Raw genomic sequence first — 23,174 nt, forward strand, 5'->3', positions numbered from 1 at the left:
AGATCCAACCAGCAACTTGTAATCCACTCTTGTTCCTGCTAGTTTGGGTAACAATTGTAAACTTTTATTACCTTTCTTTTGTAACTGTGATATCCCTCAAAGAAGAATCAAATCCTTTGTTGTAGCTGATTACAAGAGCATGTAACTAGCCCTGGGTTTCCTGAAATATCTGATCTTTTTCAGTAAAACAGCCTGTTGGCACTCTACTGGGGAATGGCTGTTGCCAAGTTTGTGCTAAAGGCCCACCTTGAGAGAGTTATCATAGTCTTTCAAGCAATGTAAATATCTGTGTTATAGCTTCATCGGTTGTTTTATGGTATGTTTGGGAGGTTAATGATCGAAAAATTTTTAATGATTAAACTAAATAGCTGCTGTATAGTTCAAAAAGAAAAAAAAAAGGCTAGTTTCAAGTCTTTGTTGCACTCTAGTGTAGGACCTTGAATGCAAGAATTACTTTCAAACATTAAAACATGTATTTTTAAAAAAAACTGTGTTAGAGCTAAATAAGTGAACTGCTTTTTAAAGCACCATTAGATATGAGAAGATAATTGCAGGAGTGTGAAGCCTGTAATTTGCATTTTGCTGGTGTTTTCTGTTTACATGAAGGCTCATTTGTAGGTTCAAGTAGTTTTTATTTGTTTCATCCAGGCTTTAAAAATTAGGATTTAAAATGGCACACAGTTTGTGCCTGGCTAGTAGGGCTAAGAACTCTTGGAGGGAGGCTGAGCTGGGAAGCCTGCTGGTTTCAGGGGTGATGGCAGCACAGGCTCTGGCTGACCCTGTAGACAGGTCTGCTTTGTTTTTCTTTCCTTTATATGAAGTGGAACCATGTAGAGCTGATGTCTCCCCCGTATCATCACGCTTACAACTTTCTCCTGGGTTGCTGGGGGAGCTGCAGTTCTGTCTTGTCTCCTAAAGGGTGGATGTTGGAGGGGCAAGGGTGGGCTGGGGGCTGTGAGCCCCCCTCTCCCTCTGTGGTGCTCAGCTCCTGGTCGTGCTGAGAATAAGCAGGCTGGGCTGGTCAATAAGGTCTGTTACTCTTAAAGGTTCAGCCTTGTTGGAATAGCTGCTGACACCTCCAGTAAATGCAAATGACAGGCTTGTGTAAGGGCTGTAGTAAAGATAAAGATTCACTCTCCTGCCAAACGTGACCTCTCTGTGCACGTGTGTCACTGCAGCAGGACCTTGCTCAGCCTTCTGTCTGGTTGCTTAGAATCATAGAATCAGAGAATTGTTAAAGTTGAAAGGGACCTTAAAGATCCTCAGCTTCCAACCTCCCTGCAGGGCCACCTTACACTAGACCCAGGTGTTTTTTTTTTGACCTGTCCCTCTAAAGTAAGATGTCTGTTTAGAATTATATCTGTTAGACTTAAATATTTACACCTATCTATTTTTTGATTGAGATAAGAGTTATTTTTGTACTTATATATATCAATTTTTTTACTTCTAAAATTCTTTATCAAATATAAAAGATGGAGGTTTTAACTTTTAAATCCCTTTCTCTCTAAATTAGTATTTTTCAAGACATATACAAATAAGAGATTTTCCCTATTTTAGCACCTCACACCCATATTCACAGGTTTTAAATTTTTAAAATTTTTTTCATCTCCCCCCTGCAAACTTTCAGGCATTTTTGGGGTGCTGTTGGAAGCTAACTCAGAAATTCAATTCTTAATATGTGATACCCAGCAGCCAGCATTTTGTGGTGTTTGCTGCCTGCCAGTTGTAGCCTGTGTGAAAGGAATCTGTTTTTTGGCAGTTTAGTCTTCTCCATTCAGTTGTCAGAAGGAAAAATGTCCTGAACAAAAGGATCTCATCTGTTAAAGTGTCTTTCTCAGTCCGTTGGGAAGTGACATCTACTTTGAAGGGATTACAAACGAGTGCAGCTAAAAGCAATATTAAGACGGGAAGGTCTTAACCACGTGTAATCTGATTAGAGATGTCAGATGTTTATATTGCAGCAGAAACTGGCTTATGGAAATGTAATCTTACATGGGTCCCATAACTGCATAGTGCAGATGTGATGTTCTGGTTTCTTGTCATTCCCTGGATGAACCCGCATGTTGCAAATGGTGCCTCATTTGTGTACACATGGGAGAGAGGGAAAATAGTCTTGTTTTGTGAAGTGTCAGGTGATCCCACTGAGCTCCTCTGAAACTGTGTCAATTGTAGGTTTTCATTCTAGATGTGATTTCTAATAGGCTAAAATGCTCCATGCATGCATTTTTAAAACTTCAGCCTCACTTGGTAAATTCCAGTTAATATTCCTGTTAAAGAGAGTTCTTTTCCATTTTACCACCTACTGGAGACCACAGTTTAGTACTGATAGAAAGCTAATTCTTGTTTGCATATGCAGTAATGTCCCAAATAAGATGACAGAAGAGCTATTATTGGAGTTTTTGTTTTTTGCTCTTTGTTTTCTGGAGCACAGGTCTCTGCTGTTAGCAGATGGAAGCAGTGCATTGAGGCTTTAATAAGGCAGAGTTATTAAATACGTAGAGATGATGATGATTCCCAGAGCTCCTGTGGTGTAGGGGCTTATCTGGCTAAGTACAGCCTGAAATTGTAATCGTTTTTGTTGGCTCTGCTTCCGTGTGTGCTACAAGCAGAAGGAAATCTGCAGCTGCAGAAGGTTTGAGCTGTTTGCAGTTCCTGCAGGCTTGCAGCAATGGCAATTGAAAGCAGGCAGAAGGAGAGGTCACTGATTTGAGTCACTGCCTCAGTCCTTTGCTTAGATACCAGCCTTTATCTGACCTTTCTTTGGAAGGGAAACTCCATAAAAATTTGAGAGGAGGTCCTTAGGTTACCTTGGCTTGAGGATGCAGACATACTCTTGGAGGTTTTCTAGAGCAGATGAAAGGACTCTTCCCAGCCTGTTCCTTATTCCTCCCTTCTGTAATACCAGGAATTTTAGGTAAAGGAGTATCTTTTCAATCTCCCTCCTTGAGCCTTCAGGTAGACTCTTTTAACAGCTGCTGACAGCAGAACGTTTTGGATACTGTGGCTTGATTGCAGCAGAAGGAAAATGCACAAAGCTAGTGTGGGTGCTTGTATGTCTGAAAGGCAAATTTAGCAGTCATCAGCTGTGCTCACAAGAGAGGGAGAGAGTGAGCAGACAAAAAATACAGCAGCAGCAAGTGAAATATTCATGCTTTCAGTAGCTGTGTATTTTTTTGCTAGTACTTCTAACTTAAAAATGGATCATTGAGATGCATTCGGGAGGTGTGGAAGTCATCACACGTGTAAACTGAGCACAAGAAAAAGTATTTTCAGGGGAGATAAGTGTTTTTTTGCCCTCAAGACAGGCAACTAATTTAGCTTTTTCCTCTACTGTTCACCTTGTCAGAATACACATTAATAGACTGGAAAAACAGATCCTGGGGATGCAAAACAATATGAAAAGTAAAGATTTTGGTGAAGAATTTGCAGCTGAAGGACTCAATACAAAAGTAGACCACAAAAACAAGGGCAGCTGTTCTAGATGTATTCCTATCAGCAGTTTAGGGGATATGTAGGTTTTTTTTTCCATATCTTCTGATGCTGATTAGTGAATGAGATGCTGCTGGAGAGTCCTACAGAGCCAGTATTCCTCATTCCATTTTCTGTAGGTCACCTTGTCCACGATGTCCTTTTTCTAAACTAAGAGATGTCAGTAGAGCATTTGATCCAGCTACTTATGACAGATGGTGTATTAACAAAGATTACACGCACTCAACTGGGCATAAGCATGAAGTGTTGTTGAGTGATGTGTTTAAAAAAATAAAACAGAGGTGTGTTCTGCATAAAGACTTCTAGGAATGCTTTACAGCCCTCCTGTTAGGCCTGGGGAGGTGATAACATAACTATGGATTTGACATGTTGCTCCATAAGTAGCTCCATAAAAGCCCCAACATCTTCAGGGGCGAGCAGGCTTTGGGGAAAACAGTTGTGATCAGGTTGTTGTCACATAGAAGATCAGTTCTGGATCCCCCGAGTTCCACATCTTCCATCTGACACTGAGCCCTTACATGTTATTTTTCCTCCTCTTGAACTTGTAAAAAGAGAAGAAAATAGAGGTAGTGTATCACCTACCTATTTCATGTTTTCTACCTAAGCAGTGCTCTTGCTCATCCTGCTCTCAGGAGAACCGACTCCAATTTTTGCCTATAAAAATCACCCCTAATTTTCTAAATAATTCCCTGCTTTTTGATGCTTGTGAGTTTCTGCCAAAAATTTGGGTGGGATTATTATTGCTGGTTCTGACAGCTGAAGTAGCTCACTTGTCTGAAAGGAGGGCAGAGATAATAGGTGTGAAAATTGTATAGCATTTAGACCAATTTTTTCCAAGTGAGTGGAGAGAGAAAACATTTCTCACAGCAGTTTGTGGTGTAGTTCACACCTCAGAAATGATCACTTTGGGAAGTAAATGGGGATGAACATTGCTCCTGGATAGTTTCAGAGTGGCTGTTCAGCTTGTGTACCCTTAAATGTTTTAATTAGAGCTGAGAGTTGGTCTGCTAATGATTGATTCAGGGAGTGTTTCACTTAGGTAGAGGCATGTGCTCTGGCATAGGAAGCTGGGGAAGTAAGCTTAGGAAGGACCTGGAGTGAATGTAAAAACAAACTCTAAAGCAAAAATACTTTTTCTTCAAAAATTAGTGTAATCATATATTTTTTTTCCTTCTTACTGAGAATGACTGTTCTCAGGAATATTGCCCAGTGCTCCCTAAGATTGTGGTGAGCTGCTGAACTTGTGTATGCTTTGGATGACTTAACCAAAAAGTCCCCAGGTCTGGTTTCTGTCTGTGGTCAAAGAAGAGTTCACGCTCCTTGCCTGGCCTCCCACAGGAGATGCTGGAGGTGGAAGGTTGGCAGGTAAAGGAAGGATTTTGTCCTGGAGTTTGTGAGCTCCTGAGGCTGGCATCCCATCAGATGGCTCTTGGGATGGCTCTGAGGTCGTCTTGGTGGGATCATCTCCCTCGAGATGCGGGCTCCACAGCCTGCCTGCCTGGCCCCTGCAGACAGGGGGCATGGGTTGTCCACTGGTGTAACTGGGATTTCACTGTACTTGCTGGTGGTTAGATTTGGAAGTGCTCATGGCAGCTACTGACCATCCACAGGCTGCAGTTTGGGGCTATTTGAGGAGAAGCTGGGTAAAAAATGGCTTTCAGGCATTGTACAGAGAAAACCCTGGCTGTGGTTTAGCTGCACTTCAGAAAGACATTTTTTTCAGTTTTTTTCTTTCTTTCTTTCTTTTTTTTTTAATAGGTGGTTTATCATGGGCAATTGATTTCAAAGAGTTTTACGTTTTTTTCAATTTCCTTTGAAATGCTTCCCTTGAAAGAGGAGTGTCTGTCATAGAAATCTAGTGGCTGAAAATAAATCTAGTGTAAGGAACTGCTTGAAAAGGAAGGAAGAGGATGTTTTTTGAGCATGAGTAAAGGACCATCTTTGTGCTTTTGTCCCTCCAGTTGTTCCAAAGACCCAATGCACTTGCTGTTCAGCAGCTCACAGCAGCACAGCAGCAGCAGTATGCCTTGGCAGCTGCCCACCAGCCTCACATAGGTAAGTCTTGCATTGAATACCTTCTATTTGATTAGACTTCTGTTAGTCCTCAGTATACATTGGGAAAACAGGAGGGGAAAAAGGATCAGTAAGTTTTAGAGAATCCTAAATGTGTTTTTTGCAGCTGGTCATCAACACGCAGGCAGAAGTATCGTGTTGGAAGATCTGCTTGAAATATTCTGGGGGTATCTCTTGCACACTTGAAAAGCTCTAGAGCATTCCTGTCTGGCAGGAATGACACTCTTCCCCTTGTCAAGAGTGCTGCTCAGTAATGAGAGTGTTTTGAAGTACTTGCTCTGAGTGAGGCATGAATTAAGGTGAGAGAAGTGAGGGAAAAATGCACAATTCAATGTACACCTGAAAGTGTGTCCTGTGGTTTAGCTGCATGGGGTCTGACTTTAATTTAAAGATGGAATTTATGCAAATACAGTATTATTAAAAGAGTATAGATTAACTTGGAAGGAAGCACTTAATCCTGTGCATATTAAAACAGGAGGGCTGTAGAAGGGCTGCTTGGGGATGATTGGACTTGAACTATCTTAAACATTTTTATCACGATAAGCAATTTAAGTGGTAGTTCTTCCTACCAAAAGCCCAATACAAATGTTTTGGGGCTCTCCAGCTCTGTGCAGTGCACTTGTGTGCTTATTGGAGTTCAGTGGTAAACCTGAATTAAAATTATTTAGCTTTTTAACTCAACTCCCCTTCACCTTCCCTCTGCACCCCCTCCCACCCACAGTAATTTCTCTAATGATTAAACTGTTTCCTTGCAAAGGAAGATGGTGCCTGCATGGCAGTGACAGTGCCCTGTGGTGGTGCCTGTACACTCCTGAGCTCCTTCCAAACTAATTAATTGTGTAGATGGCATGAAGTCAGGAAGTCGGGTAAATTGGTTCTTGGTTAACTTGCTACAGGAAGTACAGAATAGTAGCAAGCAATTAAATCATGCTCCATATAACTGGTGCTAATAGTCACCTAAACAGTAAGGGTGTGTCTGCAGCGCAGAGATACCTGAGCCAGGCTGGGTATTGTGTACAGGCTATTTTACCACTTCAGCTTTCCTTGTGGGACATTGCATCCATGGAATTGGGTTTCTTCTCTGTAAATTACAGCCTCTGTGGATTGTTCTGGTAAGAGTCTGGGAAATACAGGAGTTCCTCACTGCCTGGAGGAAGCTCCCTGTGAAAAGCTTGAAAATACTAAAGCAACCTGAGCTTTTGTGTTCACCAGCCAGCTAGCCAGAGGTATTTTGGTTAGGGCTTCAGTTCCAGTTAAGTTTGTTTTTACTGACAGGTATGTTTTCAGCAGGTTTAGCTCCTGCTGCCTTTGTCCCCAACCCGTACATCATCAGTGCTGCTCCGCCGGGAACAGACCCGTACGCAGCCGGACTGGCGGCAGCTGCGACATTAGGTGAGATGCTTCCAGTTGTCTGTGCATTTGTGACTGTTTCCTGTCCCAAAACTGCTCTTCCATCTGTGATTGTGGAAATTAGATATTAGTACCTTGTCGTTTCTCTGGAGAGCCAGTTGAAACAGGATTTGTCTTGAAAACCCTATTTTCTTTAGATTAAATGTGTTAATTCTTGTATAACGCTTGGTAGGGGCACTCTGTTTAGTATAAACAAATGGAGCACATCTGAAACACTTGCAGACATAACTGTTGTTACATGTTTGGAGTTTTGATGCCTTTAAAAATAAAGTTATTAAAGGGTAGAAAGATGGAGGATGTGTTTCTCTGCCAGGAACATTGTATCTCATTGCTGTTTAGCTCGATTTACTGCAGTGCACCTGGCAAATGAGATCTTTTCCCTTTTGCTAAGGTCTGTTTAAGAATTTCTGCTTTGTTAGTTTCTTTAGGTAAAAACATCCCCTCTCTGCTGTGAAGCTTACCTTATGAATGTGCATTTTTCCATATGACAAGCAGAGATGGTGGCTCTTGTCTTCATGTAGGATCTTTCTCCAAACATTCATGTGTTGGTTTCCAAATCCTTGCCAACTGTCCTCACCCAAAAATGTTGTATCTTAAGATGACAGCTTATCAGGCAGCGTGAAGAACATGTTGTACATTGAACTTCTGCTGCGTGTGCCATAAAGTTCTTGCCTAAGCATTGAGGGCAAAGGAAAAATGTACTTTCAGAAGAACACTCTTACACCCATGCTTTTCTCTCCATGAGCCACTGGGAGAGGAAAAACTGCTCAGTTCAGAATAATGGTGATTTTTAGTGGAGCCTGCATTCTGTTGCCACGCTCCACTTCCAGCTGGTATGGTCACTGCAAATCTCTTCTACTGTGGGACTGGTTGTCCCAAATCAAAACCATAAGAAGATGGTTGTACATGAAGGCAAAGCTCTGTCAAATAGCTCTGTGGTTTGGTACGTGACTTTTTGGTGTGTTGAACAGCTCTTGCATAACTCCTGCTTAGCTTTTAAGCTTTAAGGCCAGTATCAGGTCAAGCTCTGAAATGAGATTTCAGCAACTGTTACCCAGTTGGATGGTGTTTCTAGTGGATCATATGGAAGTATGTGAAGAATCAAGATTAAATGGGCTTTAGTCTTACTGCCTTTTGTGAGTTTTGTATGCTGATTGCATAGTAACAATGCAGGATGGAGTTTAGGTAGCAGCATGTTGTTGGCAAACAAGGGATGTTGTGATTAAATGGGAGAAAGCCAAGAGCTAGAGTACAAGGATATTCTAATAGTCCAGAAGTTGATAAACTATCATGTGATGGTGAACGTGTGGCAGTGAATGAATGGCCTGAACTCTTGATGGCAGATATAAGTAGGAAGCTTCAGTCAGGACTTAGTGGGGAAGATTAGCAATTCCAGTTAGAGTCAGAAGTGCTGCTTTGTAAACTAATAGCACAAAAAGAGGATTCTGGTTGGCCTTTTTGCATTAACTCACTGCTTCTACAGCTAGTGCTCATTCTTCAGTAACACTGAAGTTCAGTGGAGCAGGAGGTCAGGGGCTTGATTTCATAGGAAGATGGACCTGCTGCCAGGTTTTCAGGAAGCAGCAAACGTGTTTGCAACAACTTACTCTTTTTCCTTTTTCTCAGCAGTATTGAAGCTGCAGCTGCCAGAATATCTGATTGGAACCTTATAAATTTAAACTAGGAAATAACATACCCCAGGATACCTAAAGCATCTGGAACTTGGCATCCGGATCTCTGCTTGAAAAATTTTGAAACTTTTGAGTCTTGAAAGCAAAACAAAAGCATGTATAATGTGTTACTTAGTGTTACACCACTGAGAAATGCTAGTTACTTCATCTGTCTCACTGGGCTTTGGACCCTAACAGCTAGAAATGGCAAGATAACAAACTTCACTCCTTGTTGATGTTTGTTTTAGGAAAAGCACCTTTTCTATCTAGAGTTGAGTAGTTTTGAAAGCCTTGTCTCTGTAGTGACTGACTGCAGCCCTGAAGGCACATGGGGCAATTAAGATGTTTAGAGTATTGTATAAAGTCAGAAGACCTCCCTGATGTGTAGGGGAATATTAGATTGGGAGGATACGCAGGAGTTTGAGATGGAAGAAATGAGTTTAGAGTTGTTGGTAGTTTGCTCAGTTACTGTTAGGGAGGAGGGGAAACTTGTGTGTGTTTTATGGCAGAGATAATTCTGTCAGTTAATATTCTGCCATTGCAGCAGCATTTTCATGAGTGTAAGACTGCCAGCCCAGTGATAGTACTCTTTTCTACCCAGTGATAGTAGCATTTTAAAGAACAAATTTGAATGCAGAGGGAAGGGCTTCCTACAAAAACATGGGAGTTTAAGCAATGAGGAAGAATCTGCTGTCTTTAAAAAGTGTTGTGGAATTGCCTTCTCTCATTTGAGAAAGATGTTACTCGAAAGAAATCTTGCCTTTTGTAGGACAAGTTGGGAAGTGTTGGTGCCCTCTGAGGTGGTGGGTTACAGGTAGAAAAGTGTTTCTGTTCTTTGTAGAGAAGTGAACGCTGGAATAATCGGCATAGAGGAAAAGCACAGTGCTGAAGGTAGAGTGGGCTTGGATGTGTCTGCATGGTGCTTCTCAGGCTTGGGTTTCTTAGAAGCCCCTTTCACTTGGTGGTGCCCCCTGTCCCGTGCAGAGCTGGCTCAGAGCTGGCAGCAGGTGTGGGTACATGCCCACATCACCCAGGACCGGGCTTTGGGGAGCACGTGCAGTGGGCTCTGGCCCTGCTGCTGGGGCAGGGGGTCATGCAGAGGGGGCTCCTCTCAGCAGGGTTTGCATGGGGCTGCACTGGAGCCATTGGTTCAGATCTTTCTCACCCCCATCCCTAACACAGCAGCACTCCATGGGTGTCTGGGGGTGCTGCACTGGGAGGTGTGATCACCTCCCACGTCCCGAGCAATTGGTGAAGTTGCTGTTTGCAGCCTTGTGTTTTCAGCCATGAGGTTTTGAGGCAGGTTAACCTGGTGGTCACAGAATCACAGAATTCCCTTGGTTGGAAAAGACCTTCATCAAGTCCAACTGTCAACCTAACCCTGAGAAGTCCTTAACTAAACCACATCCCTTAGTACCATGTATGGACGACTTTTAAAAACCTCCACAGGGATGGTGACTCCACCACTGCCCTAGGCAGCCTGTTCCAATGCCTGACAACCCTTTCAGTGAAGAAATCCTTCCTAAAACCCAATCTAACCCCCCTTGGCAAGGGAGGGTGACTGTCCCTGCTGAGATCAGGTAGGGCTGCTCCTTACAGAGACTGAGTGTGGAGGCAAAACTTAAGAACACACTTGCACATCTTGCTCATGTTTCTTGAAAAGAATATTTGTGGGTGTCTGTGGCCAACGTGTGAGACATAATAGTGGGAATACTTGATTTCAAAGACACTGGAATGGCTTTTATTTTCTTGTGTGTGTATGTTTAATAAGTGTAAAAGCAGGTGCAGTATCTCCTGAAGAAACGCTTGCCATGTCTTTGTAAGTCTGGCAGTGATGACACACTTGCCCTCACTGAGAACACTGTTCAATAATGAGCCTCACCATGTGCTCAAGTGAGCTGAGCCAGACTTGCACCTCTTTTAAACCCAGCTGCCTGCAAACTTCAAAGACTTTGTCTCTTCTTCTTTTAAGCACTTTAGGCTTTGCAGATCTGATGAGTGACCTCTAACTAGAAAAAAACCCCTCAACTAGACTATGCTTGTTTGATCATTAGAACTGAGATTAAAATAACTCAGAGAGATGCCTGCATTTTGCCCAGATAAAGGGTATTGCAGCAACTTTCCAGAAGCCTGAAGGCAAACATAGACTAATTACTTGCATAAAATGGAGCAGTTGCAGCTATTTTCCTGTTGTGCAGCAGCACCCTCGCTGTTGGCATCTGGGCTGCATTGACTGCATATAAAGAGGTTATAATGCACCAATTAGTGATGTGTTTGTAGCTGCTTAGGTCAGGACAGGCAGTACCATTGTGGCCCAGATTAATTTTCTGCAGGTTTTTTAATTTTAGCTACGACTGCACATGAGTTTCCAGGTTGGAAGGTAAGAAACAAGCGCTTGATGCTCTTAAGAAATTCCAGTTCTGGAGCCTCCAACACAAGAGGGACTTGGAGCTCCTGAAGAGAGTCCAGGGGAGGCCACAAAGATAATCCAAGGGCTAGAGCAGCTCTGCTCTGGAGACAGACTGAGAGACTTGGGGGTGTTCAGCCTGGAGAAGAGAAGGCTCTGGGGAGACCTTAGAGCACCTTCCAGTGCCTGAAGGGGCTCCAGGAAAGCTGGGGAGGGACTTGGGACAAGGGCAGGAAGGGAGAGGACAAGGGGGGATGGATTAAAACTAGCAGAGGGGAGATTGAGGTTTGAGATGAGGAGGAAATTCTTGGGTGTGAGGGTGGTGAGAGCCTGGCCCAGGTTGCCCAGGGAAGCTGTGGCTGCCCCATCCCTGGCAGTGTTGAAGGACAGGTTGGATGGGGCTTGGAGCAGCCTGGGCTGGTGGGAGGTGTCCCTGCCCATGCAGGGGGTTGGATCTAGATGATCTTTAAGGTCCCTTCCAACCCAAACCAGTCTAGGTTTCTGTGAAATCAGAGTCAGACCAGTCACCTTCTCTGCCTTATGGTACACAGTGAATCCAGCAAGGGTTGGATTTCCTGGCAGAGCTTTGGTGTGAGGTACAAATCTGACTGTTGAACATGGATTGCTGGAGAGCCTGGTGTCGGACAACAGACTGCTTGGAACATCCCCCTGCTGTACACAGAGCTGGGCAGGTGTGTTAATAACACAACAAAATCCTAAATTTGGGGGAAATACAGCGATGAAACAAAATAATAAAGGAGAGTAACTGTTACACCTTAGGAATATGAATTTATTCTTTGACATTAAATATGTAATTACTATCTTGAATTGTTGCTGAATCTCAGAGTCTGCTGCATGGGTTGGTGGAGCAGTAGGTCATCCAGGCTGAGATCCAGATTGTTGCACAGGGAATTGCTTTTGAGTTCATTTGAAACAAACACGTGTTACTATATAACGAAACCAAAAGAAACAAGTCCTTGCTGGATTTGTACCCCTTTGTCATACCCAAGCTTACATTCAGCAGGGTCTTTTCACAGCTCCCTTTTTCCTGTCATCCCTCATTTTTGGGAGAATAGTTTTTAAGTCTCTTTGGGACTGAAAGTCTTTATCTGCATTACACTTGCTCTCCTTTGCAGTGCCTATGCAAGACATATCTAACAGCAATGCTGAAATGGCTGTTAGAAATGAAATGCTAATTATCTCTCTTAAGTTATTTTTACTCCAAATAAGAACAAGTGTGTGGTTCAGATTCACTATAGACAAGTTTATTCTGCAGTGTCAAACAGGACTGTGCCACTCTACCTTTAGAAGGCCATGAGTTGCTCCTCCTGTATGGGAGGAGCCTGTGGGATAGGTGATGAATTTGAAAAGCAGAGGAAATACTTTTCTGCTGACCTTCCAAAAGATGTAGGACAGGCATATTAAAAAAAAAAATTATTGAATTCACATACATGTGATTTGGTGGGAGAGACTCCCTTGTTCAGAGCCCTCACTGCTTCCTCAGCATTAAGCACACCAGAATTATTTAAGGATATATCACAGGATTAAGTGTGTGGTGTCCTGAGACTTGATAAAACACAATGAATCCTGAAAAGTTAGGCTTTTTCTGGTACTCTCCAAGATTATTTTTAAAGCCTCTTAAGTTGTAGGAAGAGTGAATGTGAAAAGATGCAGGATCATACAGCTGCTTTTATGGTGGTTTGCATGTGCCAATTAAGACTGAGTGGCTAGAAAAATAACATTTTAAACACTTTAAACGCTTGAGAATTGATGCTATCCAGATGTAAAGAGGTTTTCTAATTTATCAGGGAGCTAAATGATAGATGGTTTTGAGTTGTCAATGTCAGCTGAGATTAGAAGAGACTTGTATATCTCTCTGCTTAAACAATTTTTCTACTTTTTTGGTCAGAGGTACAAGTTTTGGTCCTTCACTATAAAATTAGGGCACAACAAGAAAAATGTGGAATTTCAACAGAAACACTGGTAGCAGAATTTCGCCTCTTCCAATAAGGTAAAAGCCAGTAAAGCTGAAATTTCAGGTCTGACTTCTAAGCTTTTAAAAAATGAGTAGTACAAATGCCAGAATCCCTCCATATTTGCAAAGGTTTTAAAGCAGATCACCTTGAAATAGGACTTGCTAAACCAAGTGCGACGAGCGGGTGTTTCTGGTGCCTGTTTGCTGTGGATTGCTTGTCCCACTGCAGAAGCTGACTTGATTCCCTTTACATTCCAGGCCCAGCAGTGGTTCCTCACCAGTACTATGGAGTTACCCCCTGGGGAGTTTATCCTGCCAGTCTCTTCCAGCAGCAAGCTGCCGCAGCCGCCGCTGCCACCAACTCAGCAAATCAGCAAACCACGCAGCAAACCCAGCAGGGCCAGCAGCAGGTAAGGGGGGACCCTTTGCACATCACCTTGCTTACAGGGAACTCAGCAGCTTTGGAGAATCCTCGTTATTTTTCAGTGACCACTCCTGAGTTGACAGTGAGAAGAGCCTTTGTTCCCTCTTAAAAAGACAATCATAGATTCCTAGAATCATAGGGGTTGAAACGGACCTCTGAAGATCATCAAGTGCAACCTCCCTGCTGCAGCAGGAACACCCAGGAATGGGTCCAGATGTGTCTTGAAAGTCTCCAGAGAAGGAAACTCCACAACCTCTCAGGGCAGCCTGTCCCAGGGCTCTGTCACCTTCACAGTAAAGAAGTTTTTCTTCACGTTCAGGTGGAACTTCCTGTGTTGTCACTTGGTGCCATTTCCCCTCATCCTGTCACAGGCACCACTGAAAATGGATTGGCCCCTTCTTGACCCCCACCCTTCAGATATTTGTAGACATGAATAAGGTCCCCTCTTAGTCTTCACAAGACTAAACCACCCCAGGCCTCTCAGCCTTTCCTCTTGTGATAGATATTCCAGTCCCTTAATCATCCTTGTAGCCTCCATTGGATGCTTTCCAGTATATCCTATCTGTATGTTTTATGATGTCTTTTCTGCATCATACTCATGGAGGATGATATAGGTACATTTGTGGTGGTCAATTATTGTCTGGTAATGGTTTGGAAAACCATCTAACCAGCTGGTGAACACCAGTAGCAAACACATATTGGCATGTGAGTGGAAATCATCATCTTGCAACCTCTTTTCATGCCCATCACTGTAACTTGAAGGCCATGGAGACAATGAATATGTGTGTCCAACACTGATTGTCAATATATATGTTCTTATCTTCAGGGAGGTGTCTAGTATTTAGTGCTTTTTTTGGTGAAGACTAGTTAAAAAAGAATCAAACAGGAAAATGAATTGGTTTGGTATTTGGTATTGAGGACGTATAGACAAAAGATGAGTGGAAAGGAAAACACTGAATTTGTTATTTTTTATAACAAAGCTGTTTTTGCTTTAATGTGCAGAAATATTTGGAGAATTTTGACACCTAAAAGGCCAAAATTATTGAAATTAGTGAAGGTTTTTCATATGATCTGCTGTTAGGCTCTATGTGTGTTAGAAATGACTATTGAGACAGGTATTAGTTCTTTGAATGGTTTTTGCTTTTGAAAAAGCAATGAAGAGGTTGCACTGGGGGCTACTAAAGGGGAAGGTTTTTTCTTACACGCTTTGTAATTGACATGTGCTTGATGGGGTTTGCACCATCCATCTCTTCTGTCTTCATCCCTTGGCAGTAACAGTATATTACATTACATAGTCTGTGTTTTTTCTTCTGTTGTAGATTGTTCTGCATCTTTGTGATGAATCACTGTAATTTCTTATTCTGTTGTGGGTTTTTTTGGGTTGTTTTTTGTCTCTGTTTTGTTTGGTCTTGTGGGGTTTTTTTATACTTGGAATTTAGTTTAATTTTTCTGACTTCAGTTAGGTAAAATAATAATTTTACAGGTCTGGTATCTAGTAATGTACCTGTGATGCAGATGACACAGGTGTGAATTTAGCCACTGCTGGAGCAGAAGGTGGAAACTGAGAGACTGTTAAGAGAATTAGTAAGAGGCAATGATTTTCTGTAGCAAAAGGCATCCTGAATGTGCTGTGAAGTTGTATGGCAGTGCAGATTGTTAGCTTGCTATTTCCATCAGCATTTTAAGAAGTTCCAAACTCTCAGACTAAATTGATGGTTGCTAAGCCTGAGTAACGAAGTTACCACTAGATGGACGAGGTGTCCCACCATCCTTGTTCTGGTTCTCTTTCCCCTTGGACATATGGTGGGATATGCTCAACTTTCCACCTTTCAGACCCCAGCAGGGCCTGTAGGATGGGTGGCAGGAACCAGGCTGGGAGTCTGGCAGGCCCTCCAGCACAACCCCAGCTAGTTTGTCAAGCACTGATCCTCACCTGATAATTGGCTTTCTACAGTTTTATCTGCCTCTTTCCCATGGTGCTTCCTGCTTGGAAACAAAATGGGTCCATTATCTTTCTGAACAGGGAGGCAGCTCTTTCTCATGGTAACACGAAGCCTTCCTGGTCCTCATGTTCTAGTGAGGGCAGTTATCAAGGAGAGCAGTTGGCAGCTGAATTTACTTGCTTCTGCTTTGAAAACTAAAGCAAAATCCTGGGTTTGGTAGTATTATAAAGCCTTCTCAGATAATAAAAGCAGTGATGTTTTTCATGCCAATGATTCTGGACCAGCAATCAGGAGGAGAACACTTTGCTCCTGAGAAAGTTAATGGTCCAGCCTCCCCATGTGGCAGGTCTCACAGGAGCATGTTGAGCAGACCTGCCCGTACCCCTGCGCACAGGTAAATGGCATCAAGAGTGTGCTAAAGGCATTTCTGCCTTGGCATTCCAGCTGGGAGTCTTTCCTTGTAAGGAAGGTGTGTGCTAAGAGAGCTTTTGCAAAGGCCTAGGCTATGAAAATAAAAAAATAGCATTCATCAGTAGGCTTTTATAATGTTTTTCATTACTTTTATAGCTTTGAAGCGGGCAAGAGTGGGGATGGTGAGTGTTGTTTTCAGTGCAAGCCCTCCATCCGTGAGGGGATACAGTGTGTATTTTTTGGATGAAATTTTTCCAAGTGCTGAGGCAGATGTTTTGGAAGCCTAGGGCTGTGATTATGGAGTTGATTTGTGATGCTTACAACCTCTTAATAGCATATTTATAAAACCCACCAGCGCTTCCCTCCCTGCAGCCTGCCATCCATCCCATATACCCTGCAGAGTCCCTCACACAGTGTGCGCTGCTCAAGCAGCTGCTGCTTCTGAGCCTCCCTAGGCTGAAAAGTTCAGACCCTGGCAGTGACAGCAAAGTCTGGGATGCACATCTAAATCAGTTAAATTCAGGATCCTCGCCCAGTCTCTCAGTGCACCAAGTAATTATTTCCTTTAGATAACTTTGTGAGGTGACACACACATGACTTTTTGCAGCAAGGTGTGCTGAGTACCGAAGAATGGCTTTTTTAATAAGCTGACCTCTCTGGTGGGTGCAGACTCCTGCATCACCACTTTGAGTAAAAGGTTTTTGCAAACAGAGCCTGTCACAGGTAATTACAGGAAAGGTCAGTTTGCTCTTCCCTTTGGAGAGCAACGTGTGCTTAAACCACAAGAACTACATGTAAGACGGTGTGGGATCTCTGGTCATTATTTCCAGTGAGTAAGTGCCATGTCACTGGGTTGCTGTTCTCTGTGTGGGCTGGCTTAGAAAAACCCATGTCAACCTGTGTCATCAGCCCCCGGCTCCTAAGTCAGGCTTTTTAAAGTTTAAGCTCAAGTGGGCTTTGACCAAGTTGTCACCTGGGATGGAGCAGATGGCTTGCAAACTCTTCTAATGAAGGCTGAGTATTGAAGCTCTATCAAGAAATGAGAGAGTTCAGATGATGAAGTGTTTCAAGATTGTTCTCAGTAAGCCTGAGAGGGGATTTAATCTTCAAATTGGGTCTTCTGTATTTACCTGTGGTTATAGTGTGAGGGTTGTGGTGGCAGAGGCAGCTCTGCCTGGGGAGAAGAGATGGGGCTGTCACACACTAGTGGTGCAAGAACTTCAACTAGATTACTCCTGATGCTGCTGCAAGTGTCTGGTGGTTGTGGCTTGCTCCTGGGTCCCAAATTAAACAGATCCATGTTCCTCTGTCTTCTCTAGGTTCTCCGTGGAGGAGCCAGTCAGCGTCCTTTGACCCCAAATCAGAACCAGCAGGGACAGCAGACTGACCCACTGGTGGCTGCTGCAGCCGTCAATTCTGCCCTGGCCTTTGGACAAGGGCTGGCAGCAGGGATGCCAGGTAGGGGCTCCATGGGAGCTGCAACCTCTCCAGTGAGCTGCAAAACTGGTACCTTGTGTCTCTCTGCGTGGTGTCAGTTTGGCATTCAGGATGTTTTGTTTTTATTGTGTTGTGGTTTTCATCTGTGGATATACGAGACATTTTCAAGAGGCTGTTAGATGTGAACCTACCTGCCTGTGCAGCACTGAAGTTAAATCAGGGTTTAGTTCCCTGTGCCACAGATGAAAACAAATGTTATCAACTGTATTGCTGTACAGGTGCATTAGTTGCTGTGTACTCAATAGAATTGATGGCTGCTATTGAAAATTGCTTTCAGATTTTTCTGTGGCTTTTGCTAGCTTATGTGATCTTTATTTTAAAACCTCAGAGATATCTTAGTCCCATCCATTAGCCTTGTCCCTCCATCCCTGACTTTTCCAGGGTAGGGATTTCCCTGTGTGATTTCTTCCAGGCAAATACTGGGGGCTTAAAAACAAGAAAAGAAATGAGGTTGTGTTGTACAAATGATTTTGACATTCAGTTATACAGAATATTATTGTAATGGCAAAGGGTAAATATAAGTATTTTTTTCAATAATGTGTGAGTATGTCCTGCTGCTCAGGTGTAAGAGAACAGGATGATTTTGATCTGAGGACTCTTCCCTTGAGGTGTAACATGGTTGGTATGTGTTTATTCATTGTCACTTAACAAGTTAAAAAGTGAACTTCAACGTGCATGTTTCCACACAGTCCAGACTTCCTTAAATCTGCATTATTGAGGGTTTAAGGGTTACATTTGCAAAGCAAATATTCATGGAGAACATTCTGTTTGTGACCCCAACAAGGAGAATCACTTCCCTTTTTTCCTGTAAGTTTTATATTACTGTAGAATTACATAGTGAGGTACCTAAAGTCTGCTGCTTTGTGTATCACCAGCATGTTTAAGAGTTTTTATCTGTATATTAAAGAATGCTGTATTATGCTTTGAAAATACATAACTTTAAGTTCTATGTCTTGTTTGCATGAGTGTGCACACTGAGCAACTTCAGCATCCAGGGGAAGAGTTGCAAGTGCAGTGTGTTCACACAGGCATAGGTTCTTCAGGGTTGGAAGGGACTTCTGGACATCATCTAGTCCAGCCCCCTGCTAGAGCAGGATCACCTACAGCAGATCCCACAGGAGCATGTCCAGATGGGTTTGGAAAGCCTCCAGAGAAGGAGACTCCACAACCATTCTGGGCAGCCTGTTCCAGTGAATAATAGGAAAAAGTCCCAGTGCTTGTACCTATAACGAAATGGAAATACTGCTTTTGTATTCTAAGACCTTTCTGGCTCTGTGTAACTGATTTTACATTGAGGGCAATGCTAGTTTAGTAGGTTCAGGGAAAAAGAAGTCTTCTCTACCTGAAGTGTAATTTCATACACTGTTAAAATGGATTTATTTTAGTTTTTTTTGCTTCAGGAGAAGCAGAGCTGTTGCTTTTTCCATTCAGATTTTCCTTTAAAAATCCTATTGCACCCAACTCATCTGAAGACGATTGCTCTGCCGTGTGTTGCATTGCTTGTCACCTTACCTGTCCACCTGTCATTTGCCTCTTCAGGGTACCCAGTGCTGGCTCCTGCTGCTTACTATGACCAAACGGGTGCTCTTGTGGTGAATGCAGGGGCCAGGAATGGCCTGGGGGCCCCTGTCCGCCTGGTGGCCCCCGCTCCGGTCATCATCAGCTCCTCTGCTGCTCAGGCAGGTGAGTCCCAGTCCTGTCCAGTGAAAATCTGCTCCATCCCCATTGGAGGGTGGACCTGAAGTCCTCTGGGCTCTGCTGGCAATGATGACACACTTGCCCTCACTGAGATCCGTTGTGGGGATTGTTGTTGAGAACATCCTCTACACTCATAGTGGGCTGAGCCTCCAGAACCACCTCAGAGAGTGAGTGTCGCATAAACTCTTATTCCTTTGCAGACTTTCACAACAGTTACTTAAATTTGTCTGCTGGCATCTAGCTTTCCACTTAAGAAAAGGGTTTTAGCCTGTGGAGAACTCCCAAATGATCACCCTGTGTAAAATGTTACGTGCCTGGCCTTTGCTATGAGTGGTTTTGGCTTTTATTGGGGTTCTTGGGGAGTTCAAGGCTTTAAAAGGATTTTTTTTCAGCCAGAATCTGTGTGTGAGCAGTCCTTGCCAGTGTTAGCAATTGATTATGAAATGAGCCTTTTAATTGTTTCTTTGTAACTCTTGTTTATTTTGTTATTTCTTTTACTTTGGAACTGGCTGCAAAACAAAAGCACTTGGGTTTGATGTTCTTAGCACCACAGGATTGCATTTCATGCACTAAAGGACAATTTTGCTTCTTTCAAAACTTGTGTTTCTTAATTGGATATTGCTAAGTGTGTGGCTGTATTGATTGGAGTCTTAGATCTTAGGAGAAAAGGAACGTTTTTGTGTGATTGATCTATGTGGCTCTAATAACCCAAGCAGCAGGAGCAATAACGAGGTGGCTTTGTGCAAGACTGGTGGAGCTCGGGTAGAAGGGAGAGGGACTTCATGCAGAGTTTGATGCAAAAGGGAGATCTGCATCCTGAGAGGAAAGAAACAAAATCCATAGTAACTAAAAGGAACCTGCTATGTTCTAACTTCATAACTGCTTTGCAAATGGATTTTTGAAGTCTCTGCTTCCAATTCCTTCCTCTCCAGCGGTTGCAGCGGCTGCAGCTTCGGCCAACGGAGCCGCGGGCGGCCTGGCAGGAACCACAAACGGACCATTTCGCCCTCTAGGAACTCAGCAGCCCCAGCCTCAGCCCCAGCAGCAGCCCACCAACAACCTGGCATCCAGCTCGTTTTATGGCAACAACTCTCTCAGCAGCAATTCCCAGAGCAGCTCCCTCTTTTCTCAGGGCTCTGCCCAGCCTGCCAACACTTCCCTGGGATTCGGAAGCAGCAGCTCTCTTGGTGCCACGCTGGGGTCTGCACTGGGAGGATTTGGGACAGCAGGTAAGAGGAGCAGCTGCTTCATGGGGAAACAGGAGAGGAGCAGATGGCTCCAAATGCAGCCAGTGGGATTGTGAGTTGCTGGAGCTGGCTCTGGTGGCTGAGCTGCTGGGCCCTCCTATTCATCCATCTGAGGTTAAATGGGAATTTTTCTTTAGGGACTACTGTGGCTTTCAAAATCTGCATCATTTTCTGGTGAAAATTCTTTTAGTAGATGATTTATTAGAAGTACCAAAGCAATAAATTTCTTTTGTTACACAAGTTACCACTCATTCCCCTTGTTGCTGGAGCTTTTTTCAACAGCTTTGGATTCCTTGCCTTTCTCTGCATGTGCTTGGTGGAGATACTGGACTAACAAGAATTGGCTCCAGAGTGGTATCCATCTGTGTGCTAACTTCTTAACCTCAGATTAATGCTTAAGTAACTTTCTTTGATTTTAAAAAAGCTGATCTGAGGTGGTTTCTATGCTCTTTTTTTCCTGGGAATTGTTTCTTAATAAACACAAAAGTCACTTAATTGCTCGCAAGAAATGTGACCTACCTGGTTTGTTTCCATTTGTTTTATAGGCAGTTGGAGACAAAGATATTTTTTTTTTTCAGAATAAAACCAAACCAGAAAGATGTCTGTGGGTTGGGTTTTTTATCTTAGGTTGGTTTTTGTGAAGGAGAACAATTGTTTTAATTACTGCTGAAGTCTTAGAGGTAGTAATTATGTCCTGAACTCTCCTGCTTTCATCACTGTGAAGGGCAAGTTGAAACATGCCTTTTGAACCTGCTCCACCAGGAAAGACTGAGAGACATACTGTCACTGCAGCAAAGCAGAGTGTTAAATAAAAGTTATTATAAATATTTTTCCTAAACCCAGCCTGAGAATTTGAACCATCTTGGATTCAGTTAAACACACCATTCGTTTCTTTCACTTCAGTTTGTTTAAGTAATTGAATTCAATTACTAGTTTGCTCAGTGCCAAGATGCACACATTTGTTTTCCCTCAATCAATGAATAAAACTGTGGGGCTGTTGCTTCTGGAACTTGTGTGCAGTCATGAAAAATGATTAGTTCATTACAGTTAACAATTTCACTATTTATTAAACAAGATTTTAATGCAAAATTGATTTTTTTTCCCCCAAGTTGACAGTGCTTTTAAAGAGTTTGTATTTGACTATCAAGAAAACTCAAAGTTGGGTTTGTGTTAAATTGAATTCTGATTTCCATCTCAATAAGGCTTGGTGCAAACAGGAGCTGTTTTCTAATATAATGAAAAGTGGGCACAAGGATTTCAAGTGAATGTACATGAAGCTGCAAATGCCTCTAAGTAAACAAGAAGAGATAAAATCTCATGTTGGATTTGTTTTAGCTCTAATGACCAAGGAAGAAATATGAGGCAATGCTTGTAGGGCCATCTGGTATCTTCTGTTAAACTAAGTGATCTGCTTAGGGGAAAAGAGCTTTGAAATACACAAACCTTCTTCTGAAAGTTTCAGAGGCAAAGCGCTCAGTGTTTCTGTCCAAAAGCCATCATATTCACTGTCCTTTCCTTCTGTCACTTCTTTTAGGGTAGGTTTTTTTATCTTCTTGATCTTTCTGCTTGTAGAGTTCTGGAGCTGTATTTCTCAATGTGTTCTGTGGGTATAAAAACTACAAAACTAGAAATGCAAAGACAGGATTCAGGCTAATTTTTTTTTAATCGGGGTTTTCTGCGTGATCATTCACAGCATGGTTTAAATTAATGTATTTCATTTGGGCACATGCAACACCCTTAGAAAAAAAAACAACAACCTGATGCAGTGAAATTGCAGATAGGTGCTGTTGTACTGGCTCCCCAGTTGTTTTGGCAGCTTGTTGGTTGACATCCCACAATTTTACTCTCTTCCTTTTTCAGTTGCTAACTCCAACACAGGCAGCGGCTCCCGCCGAGACTCCCTTACAGGGAGCAGTGACTTGTACAAGAGGACATCCAGCAGTTTGACACCTATAGGACACAGTTTTTATAATGGCCTTGGGTTTTCCTCCTCTCCTGGACCTGTGGGAATGCCTCTGCCCAGCCAAGGACCTGGCCACTCTCAGACTCCACCACCTTCCTTATCTTCACATGGATCATCCTCGAGTTTAAACCTGGGTAAGAGCCCCAGGGACACTGTCCCAGCGCTGCAGGTGGCTGCTCTGCTCTCCCGTGGTGCAGGGAGGTGAACACCTCACTGCAGGGGGATGAGGTGCCTCCTGCCTCCTTCCTGCCATGATTCCTGTGGCAGGGTCCTGCCTGCTGCAGAAGAAGTAGATGAAACACTGAAGCAGGAGCTGTAGCACCTGTGTTTATCTCTGACACTAGTTCAGCTGTTAGGCAGGAAGGTTTTTGTATTGCCTCCTTGTTTCCTCATCCCTGTATTATGGGTAACATTTTCAAGTGTTTGAAAACCAAACTTTTTCTTCCATAACAGCACCAGTTGTTTGGGAGCAAAATAGTTACATAGGGCTGATTCTGAAACCTGTCACGTGTTTTAAAATACCTGTTAAGTTTCAGGAAATAAATTAATGAGCTTAGAATATGATTTCTTTTAACCAAAGTATGCAACATCATCTGGAGCAGTGCTTAGTTCAGGATTTTGTGGGTTTGCTTTTGAAAATTTCCCATCAATGTGGCCTTATCAAAATCACATCAGTGCATGGGAGAGGCTTTCTTAATTTTGGTGAGTTACATGACTTCGTGCAAGCTACATCTTCTGGAAGACCTTTTATTTGGCCCATAGCTCTTACATACAATAAACCAAATCTTTAAAATAAATAAAGCAAGTATTAAATAATAAAGCAATGCTCATCTGAATTTCCTGAAGTGTTTGTTTCCAGGCCTCATAAACAAATGAGATAGGTTGTTCGTTGCTTCTGCACCAGATCATTTAGTACCTGCTCAGAAAACCACTTTGTTCTGTCGTGTGTCTGTCTAGGTTCAACAAA

General features: G+C 42.9%; 1 protein-coding gene and 1 non-coding gene across 8 annotated transcripts in view; both read left to right on the forward strand.

Annotated features, from left to right (window-relative positions):
• The window catches only part of PUM1 (pumilio RNA binding family member 1), an 80,663-nt gene that overhangs the window by 37,583 nt on the left and 19,906 nt on the right, over positions 1 to 23,174 (forward strand). For 5 of the 7 annotated variants that reach the window (XM_051637754.1, XM_051637753.1, XM_051637757.1 and 2 more), the window contains exons 8-14: positions 5,451 to 5,544; positions 6,850 to 6,954; positions 13,283 to 13,434; positions 17,122 to 17,260; positions 18,839 to 18,982; positions 19,930 to 20,226; positions 22,105 to 22,341. In XM_051637754.1, the coding sequence (XP_051493714.1) occupies positions 5,451 to 5,544; positions 6,850 to 6,954; positions 13,283 to 13,434; positions 17,122 to 17,260; positions 18,839 to 18,982; positions 19,930 to 20,226; positions 22,105 to 22,341 (1,168 nt within the window). The remainder of the gene's footprint in view (positions 1 to 5,450; positions 5,545 to 6,849; positions 6,955 to 13,282; positions 13,435 to 17,121; positions 17,261 to 18,838; positions 18,983 to 19,929; positions 20,227 to 22,104; positions 22,342 to 23,174) is intronic. The other 2 variants (XM_051637755.1, XM_051637758.1) reach the window with 1 other exon arrangement.
• LOC127393330 (small nucleolar RNA SNORD103/SNORD85) lies at positions 10,467 to 10,550 on the forward strand. The gene has a single exon (XR_007891442.1). It is a non-coding gene; the product is annotated as a small nucleolar RNA SNORD103/SNORD85 (small nucleolar RNA).

This window comes from Apus apus, chromosome 21 (genome assembly GCF_020740795.1).
Source record: "Apus apus isolate bApuApu2 chromosome 21, bApuApu2.pri.cur, whole genome shotgun sequence".
Taxonomy (NCBI): domain Eukaryota; kingdom Metazoa; phylum Chordata; class Aves; order Apodiformes; family Apodidae; genus Apus; species Apus apus.